General features: G+C 43.8%; 1 protein-coding gene and 1 non-coding gene across 2 annotated transcripts in view; both read left to right on the top strand.

Moving 5' to 3' along the window:
- Window positions 1-478: 478 nt before the first annotated feature.
- KCNH8 (potassium voltage-gated channel subfamily H member 8) overlaps window positions 479-12,833 on the top strand; it is a 268,495-nt gene continuing 256,140 nt past the window's right edge. Inside the window, exon 1 of the mRNA XM_038769533.1 lies at window positions 479-663. Coding sequence (XP_038625461.1) covers window positions 588-663 — 76 coding nt within the window. The 5' untranslated portion in view covers window positions 479-587. The remainder of the gene's footprint in view (window positions 664-12,833) is intronic.
- Window positions 7,044-7,182, top strand: LOC119924935. Its single transcript, XR_005449613.1, has one exon. It is a non-coding gene; the product is annotated as a small nucleolar RNA SNORA7 (small nucleolar RNA).

The raw sequence follows: 12,833 nt of genomic DNA, 5'->3' as shown, positions 1-12,833 counted from the left end.
GGGAGGGGGTGTGCGTGCGCGCGCAGGGGGGTAGGAGAGCAAGCGGGGAGGGGCTGTGCATGCGCGCGCAGGGGGGTAGGCGCGAGCGGCGAGAGGGTGGGCGCGCGCAGGGGAGGGAGGCGCGCGCAGGGGGGTAGGAGAGCAAGCGGGGAGGGGCTGTGCGTGCGCGCGCAGGGGGGGGTAGGAGGGCGCGCGGGGAGGGGCTGTGCGAAAGCGCGCGCAGGGGGGGTAGGCGCGCGCGGCGAGAGGGTGGGCGTGCGCGCGCAGGGGGGTAGGAGAGCGCGCGGGGAGGGGCTGTGCGTGCGCGCGCAGGGGGGGTAGGAGGGCGCGCGCGCGCCTGAGCGAATGTCCCGGGATGAGGGCGGAGGGCGGTCCTGGGGGGCGGGCCAGGCTGGGTGGAGGCGGCTGAGGAGTTCCCCCCGCCCCCCCCTCAACAGACACACACACACACACACACACACACACACACAAAACACACAATACACCCCCCCATCCACAGCACCCCCACGCTCCTGGCGCCCGAGTGACTCCGTCCCCACCAGCTCCCGGACCAACTTTGATGGAGCATCTCACCCCGCACTGGAAAGATGCCGGTGATGAAAGGATTACTGGCCCCCCAGAACACCTTCCTCGACACTATAGCCACTCGCTTTGACGGAACACGTAAGTCCCCCCGCCTCGGGAGGGGCGCGTTTTCATCAGAATAGCATTTAATAAGAATAATAACGATGGCATTTAATAATAATAATAATAATGGTGACATTAATTGAGTTTGCTGTGTGCCAACTGCTGTTCTAAGCGCTGGGGAGGTTGCAAGGTGATCAGGTTGACCCCCGGGGGGCCCCCGGTCTTCCTCCCCATTTTCCAGATGCGGGAACTGAGGCCCAGAGAAGTGAAGCGACTTGCCCAAAGTCACACAGTTGACTAGCCTGCGAGCCCGCCGTTGGGGAGGGACCGCCTCTATGCGTTGCCGACTTGTCCTTCCCAAGCGCTTAGTACAGTGCTCTGCACACAGGAAGCGCTCAATAAATACGATGGATTGATTGATTGACAGTTGGGGGAGGCGGGATTCGAACCCCTGACCTCCGACTCCCAAGTCCGGGCTCTTCCCACCGAGCCACGCTGCTTCTCGATTCTCTTCTCTTTTGTTGAGCGCTTACGATGTGCGAAGCACTGTCCTAAGCGCTCTGCCTTTGGGGACTCCATCCTGCCCTCCTGGGCCTCACGCTTGAGGTTTCCCGAGCCTTGCTTTGTCCTGAAGTTTGCTTGCTTTGCTTAGCACAGTGCCGGGCACGTAGTAAGCGCCTAACAAATACCGTAATTATTAGTGCGTGGAGCGCTCACCTCCTCCAGGAGGCCTTCCCAGACTGAGCCCCCTCCTTCCTCTCCCCCTCGTCCCCCTCTCCATCCCCCCTTCTTACCTCCTTCCCTTCCCCACAGCACCTGTATATATGTTTATACATGTTTATTACTATTTATTTTGCTTGTACATATCTATTCTATTTATTTTATTTTGTTAGTATGTTTGGTTTTGTTCTCTGTCTCCCCCTTTTAGAGTGTGAGCCCACTGTTGGGTAGGGACTGTCTCTATTTGTTGCCAACTTGGACTTCCCAAGCGCTTAGTACAGTGCTCTGCACACAGTAAGCGCTCAATAAATACGATTGATTGAGTGGCGTAAGGACTGTGAGCCCGTTGTTGGGTAGGGAGTGTCTCTAGCTGTTGCCGAATTGTACTTTCCAAGCGCTTAGTACAGTGCTCTGCACACAGTAAGCGCTCAGTAAATACGATTGAATGAATGAATGGGGACCCGGTCGCTTTCCTCCCCTCCCCTCTGGGCAGGGATTGTCTCTCTTTATTGCTGTAGTGTACTTTCAATCAATCGTATTTATTGAGCGCTTACTGTGTGCAGGGCACTGTACTAAGCGCTTGGGAAGTCCAAGTTGGCAACATATAGAGACAGTCCCTACTCAACAGTGCTTTCCGAGCGCTTAGAACAGTGCTCTGCACACAGTAAGCGCTCAATGAATCCGATTGAATGAATGAATGTGCGGGTTGATAATAATAATGGTGGCATTTGTTAAGCGCTTACTATGTACAAAGCACTATTCTAAGCGCAATAGGTCTGGGAATTGTTTTGGTTATCCGTGGCACCCGCCTTTCCTTACCAAGATTTTTTTCATTTTATTCATTCAGTCGTATTTATTGAGCGCTTCCTGTGTGTAGAGCATTCTGTACCTTTGCGAATGGGAAGTGGAAGGGCTACTACTTGTCTTTGTCCATTCAATCGTATTTATTGAGCGCTTCCTGGGTGCAGAGCACTGTATTAAGCGCTTGGGAAGTGCAAGCCTGCAGCATATAGAGACGGTCCCTAGCCCATAACGGGCTCACAGTGTAGACAGGGGAGACGGATAACAAAACAAAACAGGGAGACAGGTGTCAAAACCGTCAGAATAAATAGGATTATAGCTATATCATCAATCGTATTTATTGAGCGCTTGCTGTGTGCAGAGCACTGTACTAAGCGCTTGGGAAGTACAAGTTGGTAATGTATGCACATTAATCATTTGCACAAGCGAATCCAGTGGCTCCAAGGGGACAGGCTTCTTTATCTGGGATTCCCAGTGTAAAATGACTAGCTTGGGGCCAGTCTAGTTGAAGTGAAGAGAATCCACACTCGGACACCAAAATGTTAACTCTGAAAGTTTCGGGAGGGAGTTGGTTTTCTTCCTTCGGGGACTTGGGCCTCGCCTGTCAATAGCTCAGATTGGCCTTCTGCCCTGGAGGAGAGAGGCTGGGCGGTTGGGGACAGAAATCTCCATTAGTGACGCCGATATTAAGCTCGGAAAGTTTTCGATTATTAGGAAAGGTGATTGTTGTTGGCTTTTTTAGTGTTTGTTTTGTTGTCCGTCTCCCCCTTCTAGACTGTGAGCCCGTTGTTGGGTTGGGACCGGCCCTATATGTTGCCGACTTGTACTTCCCAAGCGTTTAGTACAGTGCTCTGGACACAGTAAGCGCTCAATAAATACGGATGAATGAATGAATGAACTGTACCGACCCGACACCCCTTCTGTAGCTGTGGAATAAAGTAAGTTACAGCATGTCTGTGCAGTGCTCTGCACACAGTAAGCGCTCAATAAATACGGATGAATGAATGAATGAACTGTACCGACCCGACACCCCTTCTGTAGCTGTGGAATAAAGTAAGTTACAGCATGTCTGTGCAGTGCTCTGCACACAGTAAGCGCTCAATAAATACGGATGAATGAATGAATGAACTGTACCGACCCGACACCCCTTCTGTAGCTGTGGAATAAAGTAAATTACAGCATCTCTGTGCAGATCCCTTCCAGCCAGTAACCCACGGTCAGAACCATGGATAGTTTCTTTCTAGGCTCCTCCTAGTTTTCAGCTAATAAAGTTCAGCCCATCGTCCTTCCAGTTTCCATCTCCTCTCCCTTTCTCCCCTTTTACACCATGGGCCCTTTCATATTTATTTATGCTTTTTTCCCCCTCTTGGTTACCTCTTGCTAGTGCTACATTATGTAACTTCTAATTGTATATGAATGGTTCCTATAAGCTGGAAGTATTTCACCAGGATGAATTGGAATCAAGAAACCATCACTTTTAAATATCAAACTGAGTGCCAAACAGTCTGACACTAGAAATCTTTTAGCTTTTTGGCTTATTCAGGACAACCTGCAATGGTTTGTTTTGGGAGTGGGGAGAGGTTTGTGAGAATTTAACTCTAGTGTCACAGGAAACCTCTGTGGAAAATAGTGACGTTTGTTTTCCTAGGAGATGTATATTGATTTAAAATCAAAGGACTTTTTATGGCATGATCCTTAATGCATCAGTTGACAGAGAGGTAATTGGGAAATGCTCCTGCTTACAACCTCTTTTCTTCTGGTTTAAATCAAAAGGAATGAACACAGCATGGGGGAAACCTCAAGAGCACTCTAAAAAAAAAACTACTTAGTTTCAGGAGATAATTTTAGAAAGTTCTGTTGTTAATGACATAGGTTTACAATTATTTCATCACTGCTGTAAGACTACCCTTTGTGAATCTGGGTGCTCAGGATAGTACCGTTGACAAAAGGACATATTAACTGGGGGAGCTGAAACAAACAGGCAGATAGGGTTCTTATTAGAGGATTGATTCCTTCCTCTTCTCCTCCTCCCCCCCCCACCACCTTTCCAAACCCCACCCCTGTCTATCCCCTCCTGCTAGTCAGATTTATAGAAATTAACCTGAATTGTTCACTTCAAAAATCTACCAGCTGCACACAAGTGTGCAGAAGAAAAGTGTGAGCAGGCAACAGTAAAGAACTGGCTAGTTCTGAACACTACAGTATTGAGACCTCAGCCTGGAGCTCCATTGTTTGAAATAAATTATGAAATACCCCAGAAGCTGTACCTGGCAGTGGTTTTCACTCTAAAAATTTAGTCAAAAACAAATCCCAGAATAAGCTTGTCAAAAGTTTTCTCCACAGCTTTGCTCAAAATGCATGATTCACTAAAAAGTCTTAAGATTTAGAAAATGGTACTATTAGACTTTTCTCAGACCCGGAATCATAGAAGCAGTGTTAGTCCTGGTGGCCTATTTTGTTTCCTACTCCATGTTAACTTATTTATCGCATTGATTTCATTCAGTAGTTAGAAATAAATTTCATCTAGTAATTTCACTTCTCTCCGTCTCTTACATCCTTTTTGTTTATTTTTTACTAGGAAATGTGATTTTGATTTGTGAATGGTGCAAATGTTTTTCAAAAGTAGCACAGATCATAAGAAAATAAATGATATTCTACAGTGGGCAAATAGTGTTTTTATGTATACTAGTTTTTGCATAAGGAATATATACTATTCAGTTTCTCTTTATCTTTTTCTAGGGTTCCAGTAAAAAATAAAACTTTGAAAATTGCATATGTGCATCTGCTTAGGACAAAAGTACTAAAATGCCCCAATGCCAAAGCTTACCAAATCAGAATCTTCTCGATTAGATAGTTTTCAGATAAAAGGTACTCATCTTCAAAATGTTTTGTCACAGGTACTGGAGAACATATTTTCTCCGAAGAAAATATTTTAGCAAATAAAACGGTACTGCAACATATACGCTAGAATACACTTTATAACTTGGTAGGACTATGTGAAATTAGTATAAGGGGCTTCTTACCATATGTACTTTTTCAAGTCTTTAAGAAAGATGCTTTAGGCTGATACTGATAGTTTGTAGGCTAATCTATCAATGCACCACTAACTGAAAGGAGAATTACAGCTAAAATGACAAGCATTTCTTAAGGCATCCAGATCTTACTGGATAATGTGCTGGTTTATATAAAAACTCCAGTAGGGTCATTATTCACGTATGACCTGATATCTGAAGTTTTCTGTATTCTTGGTTTATGCCTATGTTTGGAACTATAAAACATAGTAGAACTGAGAATTTTACAAAGCCATTAGCCTTATCCTCAGTTGACTCATTTGTTGTTTCTTGCTTTCCTTGAAACACTACGGAAAATGCAGATTAATATTTTCATCTACATTATCCCCTATGAATCCTTTCCGGGATTCTTGATATATTTAAAAGACAAATAAAATGAAATGGATTCATTCAATCATATTTGAGTGCTTACTGTGTGCAGAACACTGTACTAAGCACTTGGAAAGTACAATTGGGCAACAAATAGAGACAATCCCTACCCAACACCAGGCTTAGTCCCCATATTAGGAAATGTACGATTAAATGAAAACGTTGTTGTAGGTTTCTGTCATAGTGGAAAGAGTACAGCACTGGGAATCAGTCGATCCTCCTCAGTCTCGACTCCACCACTTGCTTGCTGGGTAACCTTGAGCGAGTCATCTTAACTCCTCTGTGCCTCAGTTTCCTGATGCCCCTTTAGGCTATAAGCTCATTGTGGGCAGGAGGGATGCGTCTACTAACTCTCTTATATCATACTCTCCCAAACACTTAGTACAGTGCTTTGCATCCAGTAAGCACTCAATAAATATTATTGATTGATTGATCCATCAGTAAAGTGGGCAAATAACTGTTTTCCTTCCCTCTTTAACTGATCCCCATGTGGAACAGGGACACCTTCTGACCCCAGTGCTTAGCACAGCGAGTGGCACATAGTAAACAATAAATAGCATCGTTGTTATCATCTACTTGATTCAAATCACATTCACAGGTAGCCATTATATTCTTAATCGCTCCTCACTGTGAAGGAATCTTAGAAGATGTAAGACGTTAAGGATTCATGGGAAAATCTTGTTTCTTTGGTTTCTTCTCTGCTGTTACATCTGCCTCTCTAAACACAGGAGCAGCACAGCACCAAATCCTCCATTCAGTTTTCATAGACCTAATGAAAGAATTTAGCACGATCAGTAGTCCTAGACACTGGAGATGGAATAGTCAATATGGTTCCCCCCAGAAGTATTTTAAAATTCTGAAACTGCTTCATGACAGAGTGAGGGTGTCTCTGCTCCATTCCTCTGATTATGGTCAACTTCTATAGAATAAATAATGTGCACCTCATAAAGTCCAAGTGTAGAAACCATAATAGTAAAGTGCTGGCTTCTCACATCTCTGAAGTTCCAAGTTGAGAGCAGATTCACCGGAGACTAAGTATGTTTTTGCTTTTGAAATGCTGACATCAAGACAATTTTGTTATGTACTTTCTCTGCAGAGCAACGTGCACAGTGTTAAGAGAGAATATTGCTATTGCTTAAAGCAGGGAAATGGCCAACACATCACTTTGCCTCTTTAGGGTATTTTCATGTGGCATGATCCATGTCCACTGTTATCAGATGCTTTGGAATCAATGCCTTAGTGAACTTGGACCTGCTCCAAGGGATCTGCCCCCTGAATGGCTGCCCCATGCCTCTAAAGAGGGATGAGAACAATAATGAAAATAATTATTATGGTACTTTAAGCGCTTACTATGTGCCAAGCACTGTTCTAAGCGCTGAGGTTGGACTCGGTCCCTGTCCCACATGGGCTCACGCTCTTAATCCCCATTTTTTACACATGAGGCAACTGAAGCATCCCCTCTCTGTGTCACACCTGGAGAGTTTCCAGTACTCTACCAGTTTCGACTATGGGCGGGGAGAGTAAAGCAGAGGCATGCCCATTCCATTCCTAGCTTGGACAGTGGCTAGTGAGTGGAAGGCAATCTGCTACAATGAAAAATTCACCTGCACTGGGCAGCTGTGGCATGGGAGAAAGTTGAGGGTGGAGACTCAAGTTTACTGCACGGAAGGAGGCAATGACAAACCACTTTTGTGTCTTTACCAAGAAAACTCAATGGCTCCACTACCAGAATGATTGCAGATGAAAGTGGGGCATTCTGGGAGAGATGTGTCCATGGCGTCACTATGGGTCGGAGACGACTCGACAACATAAGGCAACTGAGGCACAGAGAATTTAAGTGACTTGTCCAAGGCCACACAGCAGACAAGTGGTGGAGCTGGAATTAGAACCCATGGCCTTCTGACTTCCAGCCCCATGCTTTGTCCACTACACCATTCTGCGTCTCATAAAATCCTCCCTCAGTGGCTGGGTGGATATTGCCCTAAACTGCACAAAGCCCCAGGGGTCCTGAACTTAAGGGAGTGTAAGACTGATGCAGGGATTTGGACAGACTTCTTTCAAAATTCCCGTTGTTTGAATTTCCTATTTAGAGTGCTCTTTCATTATTCTAAAATATGTAATAGTGTGATCATTTCTTGGGTAGCTCACTAGGTATCCTATAGAAGAAACCCGAGGCCAGACTTTTGTGAGAACTTTATTGCTAAAAATAAAACATCCAGTCATAAGGATGCTAGGCTCTAGAGCCATTATTTAAACTTTCCTCACAGTGAACCTCCAGAAATAAGGTTAACTCTGCCAAGGTTAACTCTGCCTTTGTTGTATGGAGTTGAAACCCCATTACTTCTGAATTTTGTTTTTCTATGAAACCTTCTTGACAGGCCTCCTTATTGTCCTTGTCAGTCAAAATGGCCTTTCATATGCCATTTGTCTGAAGTAGAGAGAAATGTGACCAAGTTCCTTATCAGCCATCCCATGTTTTGATTCCCCAAAGAGAGCATGATCCATAGAACAAGTTCAGATGTTATCTAAGTGTCGAATACCCAATCTGACAAGAAGTTTTCTGGCCTTAATTGTGTCCTTCTTCCATATCGCCTTTGAGGAAAGTATGGTTAAAGATAAAATTGGGTCTACTTTTATTCCTACCTTTTAGCAGAGAAATGTTTTGACAGCTACAGTAAAAGATGGACTCGATTGAGAGGCCTTCAAGCTGCTGTAACTACTGTGGAATCTCATTTCTTCATTGGTACAGTCCTGGGTAAAGTGCTTTTGAGATGGTTATGGTTGAACAACCATGCTCTCTTAGGATTACAGTGGCATTTAAAGGCCTCAGGGTATGTAGTTTAGAACTTCGATTGTAACTCCTAGAGACTTGGAACCAAACGGTTTAATTGTTTTCCCTCAGCATTGTGTCCCCTTTTATAGAAGTGGGATGACTGGAGTCATACTCTTGATAACATGACATCTACGGGAAAATGCTAAACAGCATTTCTGTAGTACTTATTGAATGACTACTTTGTGCAGACAAGCACCAGGTGACCAGTAGGGTTTGCAGAATTTTCCTGATAGGACCTTGTAAACCCAAAAATTGGAGTGGGAAGAAGGTTGGGCCAAGGGACCTAGACGAGTTGGGTTTTTTTTAACTTCAGATTCCATCCAAATGATAGGAACTGCGTCTCTTTTCATATAGAGGTGACCCTTAGTGGGTTTTGCATCGTTGACAGTTGTAATTATGGTATTCATTATGCATTTACTAGGTTTTAAATGAGGTTGCAATCACTGCTGTAGATACAGGACAGTTTTACTGGACACTGTTCCTATCCTCCATAGACCTCACAACAGAAGTGGGTACCGTAACTGTTATGAGGAAGTAGGCCCAGTGAGCATAAGTGCTTTTCCCAAGTCACACAGAAAGCCAGGGGCAGAGCTGGGAGGAGACCTCAGGTCTCATAACTCCCTTGCTCCTGCTCTATTCACTAGGCAAGCTGCATTCCTAAGGGATGTTACAGTTTCCAAAATTCAGTCAATCCGTTAGCACTGAAATTGGGCTATTGAAACTAAGCTTTCCTGAGCCAGATGAATGATGGATGGCAATATAAATTGTACTGACGGCAGTAGTGTCATTCAAAAAAAAAAGGCAAAAATAGCATTTGGATGTATTAAGAAGAGTATGATATGCCAAATATGAGAAGTAATCTTTCTGCCCTTCTAGGCATTGATAAGACTCTTATTAGGTAGGGGTATTTTCCAGTTTTGAGCACCACATTTCACAGAGGATATGGAGAAATTAGAGAAGGTCTCGGGGGAAAAACCGCAGATAGGGATTAAGGGGAAAGACTGTGAGGACAGGTAAGGGAGTTGGGATTGTTTAATCTGGAGAAAAGACACTGAAGCCTGAGTTAACAGTTTTTACTAGAGAAGCAGCGTGGCTCAATGGAAAAAGCCTGGGCTTTGGAGTTGGAGGTCATGGGTTCAAATCCCAACTCCGCCAATTGTCAGCTGTGTGACTTGGGGAAGTCACTTAACTTCTTTGTGCCTCAGTTACCTCATCTGTAAAATGGGGATTAAGACTGTGAGCCCCATGTGGGACAACCTTATCACCTTGTAACCTCCCCAGCGCTTAGAACAGTGCTTTGCACATAGTAAGCGCTTAATAAATGCCATTATTATTGTTATTATTATAAGGCTGATGTTGACCAGCCATTCGCAAAGGACTGAACAAGAAGAAATGAATTTAATCTGCAGCAGAAGAGTTTCCTAATTCCTTGATGGTTGGAGTCAGGTAACACTAGAATAGTATATTTCAAGGGAGGTTCTGGAAGCTCCATCCCAAGAGACCTTTATAAAACGAAAATCACCAAAACAGTATAACCAATAGACAGGGGCCTGGGCCAGATGACGTCATGAAATCTCTTTTACTTCTGGTATTCTAGGCAATTATTTTAGGTTGAACTGTAGTAGGTCAAATAAGATCTATTTGACAGCCAAAACATAAATGTATAATGAAGCGCAATGTCAAACAGTTTGGCATTGACTATTGATTGTTGGGAAAGAGCAGCAGGCACCTTTATTGGGAATGGGGAAGAAGGCATTTAATTGAGTTGGAGCTGATGAACTAGAAGAAGACATTTCAATAAATTATTGTTCTGGAAGAGCTCATTATAGTGGGAAAGTTTGCGTTTTCCAGGTTGTGATGTATCAGTAGCACAGACATCATATGATCAATGCGCTCGCTAAAGGAAAATCAGCCTGACCATCTACCATTTGTCAGATGTAGAATTAATGTCACTTCCCTGTGTGATGTCTTTCAAAAATACATATTGCATGAAGGTTTGTCTCCTTGTCATATAAACACTTTACTCAGGAGAGTGTTTTTATATTTGCAGGCTAGGTAGACTTACTTGCTTACCTTGAAATTTGAGTTGTATGGTTTCAGTGATATCTAGAGGCTCACCTGTTAAATACAGCAGCATTTGAATACTTTCAGCTCTTCAAAACAAATACACACATATATATATATATATATATATATATATATATATATATATATATATATATATGAGCTATATATAATTGAAGAGCCATTCTTCATAATCCAGGATGACATGTCTTAAATTAATGTTAATTTTAAGACAAATGTGGTATCCTTCCAGTCTGAAGATTCCTGACTTCCAGGAAGTATCTTCAGCATTGGGATCTAGTACATAGACATGTTCATGCTAAAGACTGTATTGTTGTTAGGTGATAATAATGGTACTATTTGTTAAGTGCTTACTATGTGCCAATCACTGTACTAAGGACTGGGATTGATACAAGCGAATTGGGTTGGAGACAGTCTCTGTCCAACATGGGGCTCACCACTCACCATCTTAATCCCCATTTGACAGATGAGATAAATGGCATTGACAAGTGAAGTGACTTGCCCAAGGTCACACAGCAGACAAAAGGAGGAGCTAGGTTTAAAACCCAGGTCCTTCTGACTCTATCCACTAGGCCATATTGTTTCTCTAATCATGAAATGTGTTCCCCTTCTAGACTGTGAGCCCACTGTTGGGTAGGGACCGTCTTTTTATGTTGCCAACTTGTACTTCCCAAGCGCTTAGTACAGTGCTCTGCACACAGTAAGCACTCAATAAATACGATTGAATGAGTGAATGAATGAATAATCGGTGATGGGATGTGTTTATCTCTCATTGTTATTATTTGCTACATTTATTCAGTGCTCACTTGGTGCAAAGCACCGCGCAACATGCTGAGAAATGGTACTAGGAGTATTTCAATCATGGTCTTTAGCCCATAAGGTGCCCAGATTCTAAACTGGGGTAGGGAGAGGATGACTAACGACAGACACATAGGGAAAGAGGTAAAATAACTACAGTAGAAGCAGCAATTAGCCTTGACAAACCCCCAAATGGCAAGTGTAATGTAGCAGGACGTTACTGCTGAAAGGAGCAATTTTGAGGCTTTTTTAACCACTGGCAGGGCCTTCCCTAATCCACAAGTCACAACCATCCTAACATTTTAATGGTACGCATTCCCCTTCTCCTCGTCCGGTGGGAAAAGTTTTCTCCTAGCGATGGCAGGGAGAGCAGGGTGGCACCGCTTCATGGATCCTGGTGGGGAAGGAGGGGAGCCAGTGGAGGAGCTCAGAACCATATGGCTGCAGTTCCACCTAGATTCTGTCAAGGGCACATCTTTTCTTCTGGGCCATGTTTAGAATTTCATTAATTATTTCAGGCCTCGAGAGTGCAGCTTAATTTCTTTTCCATTGAATACAGTGTCTGGGAAGGTGTTAATGGAGCTCCAAACAAGCCGGAAAATTTCTCTGGAAATATTTTTGGAAGAATCTGGATGATTATTTAGAGTCTTGCTACCTTCTTAGTGAACTGAGTTATGAGCTTGGTGAACTTGGATACAAGTTGAAATGTTGCACTGCCAGAATTTTGTTTAGCCACTTCGGTGCTTTCACAGTAAACTTTCTCCCCTGTGTTTAAAGTTCACTTATTAGTGTTTCGGGCCGTAGATGTCACTAGTCATTCCAAATGTGTGATACCGCTCTTTGAGAGTGTATCCCAACTGTTAATCTCAATGTGTAGGTTTGCCTACAGTCACCACGAAGTGGAAACTAGGGATTTGTGCCTGGCTTGTTTCATTTATTTCAATGGACTGTGACGAAAAGACATCCAGCAGAGGCTTTCTGGTTTGCTACAGAATTTCAATTTCAGCTCTCACCTAAAATATGTATGCTCAGTGGGAGAGGGATAGTGAGAAGAGGAGGAAGGCAGACCAAGAAAATTATGAGCTGTCTCTCTTCCCTTCTCTCTGTTTTCCTCTTGCTCTCTTGCCCCAACACGAATCCTGAGGTTTCTTTTGGTGGGCAGTTCCCAGCCGAGTAATGTCATAATCAGAACCAGAGCACACGGGCCTACCTTGGAACCCTCATTCTGATGATTTCTCCCAGGCATATCTGCTTGTTGAGGGCCTGGATGCACAAACTAATGGCAAAATAAATTTCCTCAAAAGTTTCTGGTGCCGGTGAGTCCCCATGTACTCCCCTTACTTGGGGTAACAATACTTCCGATTTCTATGCACTTGCTAGTATTAAATTCAGTGTCCACTACTGGCTGACCAATGAAATATTGCTGGACTGGTATGCTTCCCTTGAATTTTTGTCAATTCTGAAACCAGCTCCACAAGCTGAAAGAAAAAGAAATGGGGTAATAAACAAGAGTTCCCTCATTGGGCCTG

The sequence above is a fragment of the Tachyglossus aculeatus genome, chromosome 2 (genome assembly GCF_015852505.1).
Source record: "Tachyglossus aculeatus isolate mTacAcu1 chromosome 2, mTacAcu1.pri, whole genome shotgun sequence".
Lineage (NCBI taxonomy): Eukaryota > Metazoa > Chordata > Mammalia > Monotremata > Tachyglossidae > Tachyglossus > Tachyglossus aculeatus.
The sequence above is the reverse complement of the archived record's forward strand: the minus strand, read 5'-3'. Positions and strand labels throughout refer to the sequence as shown.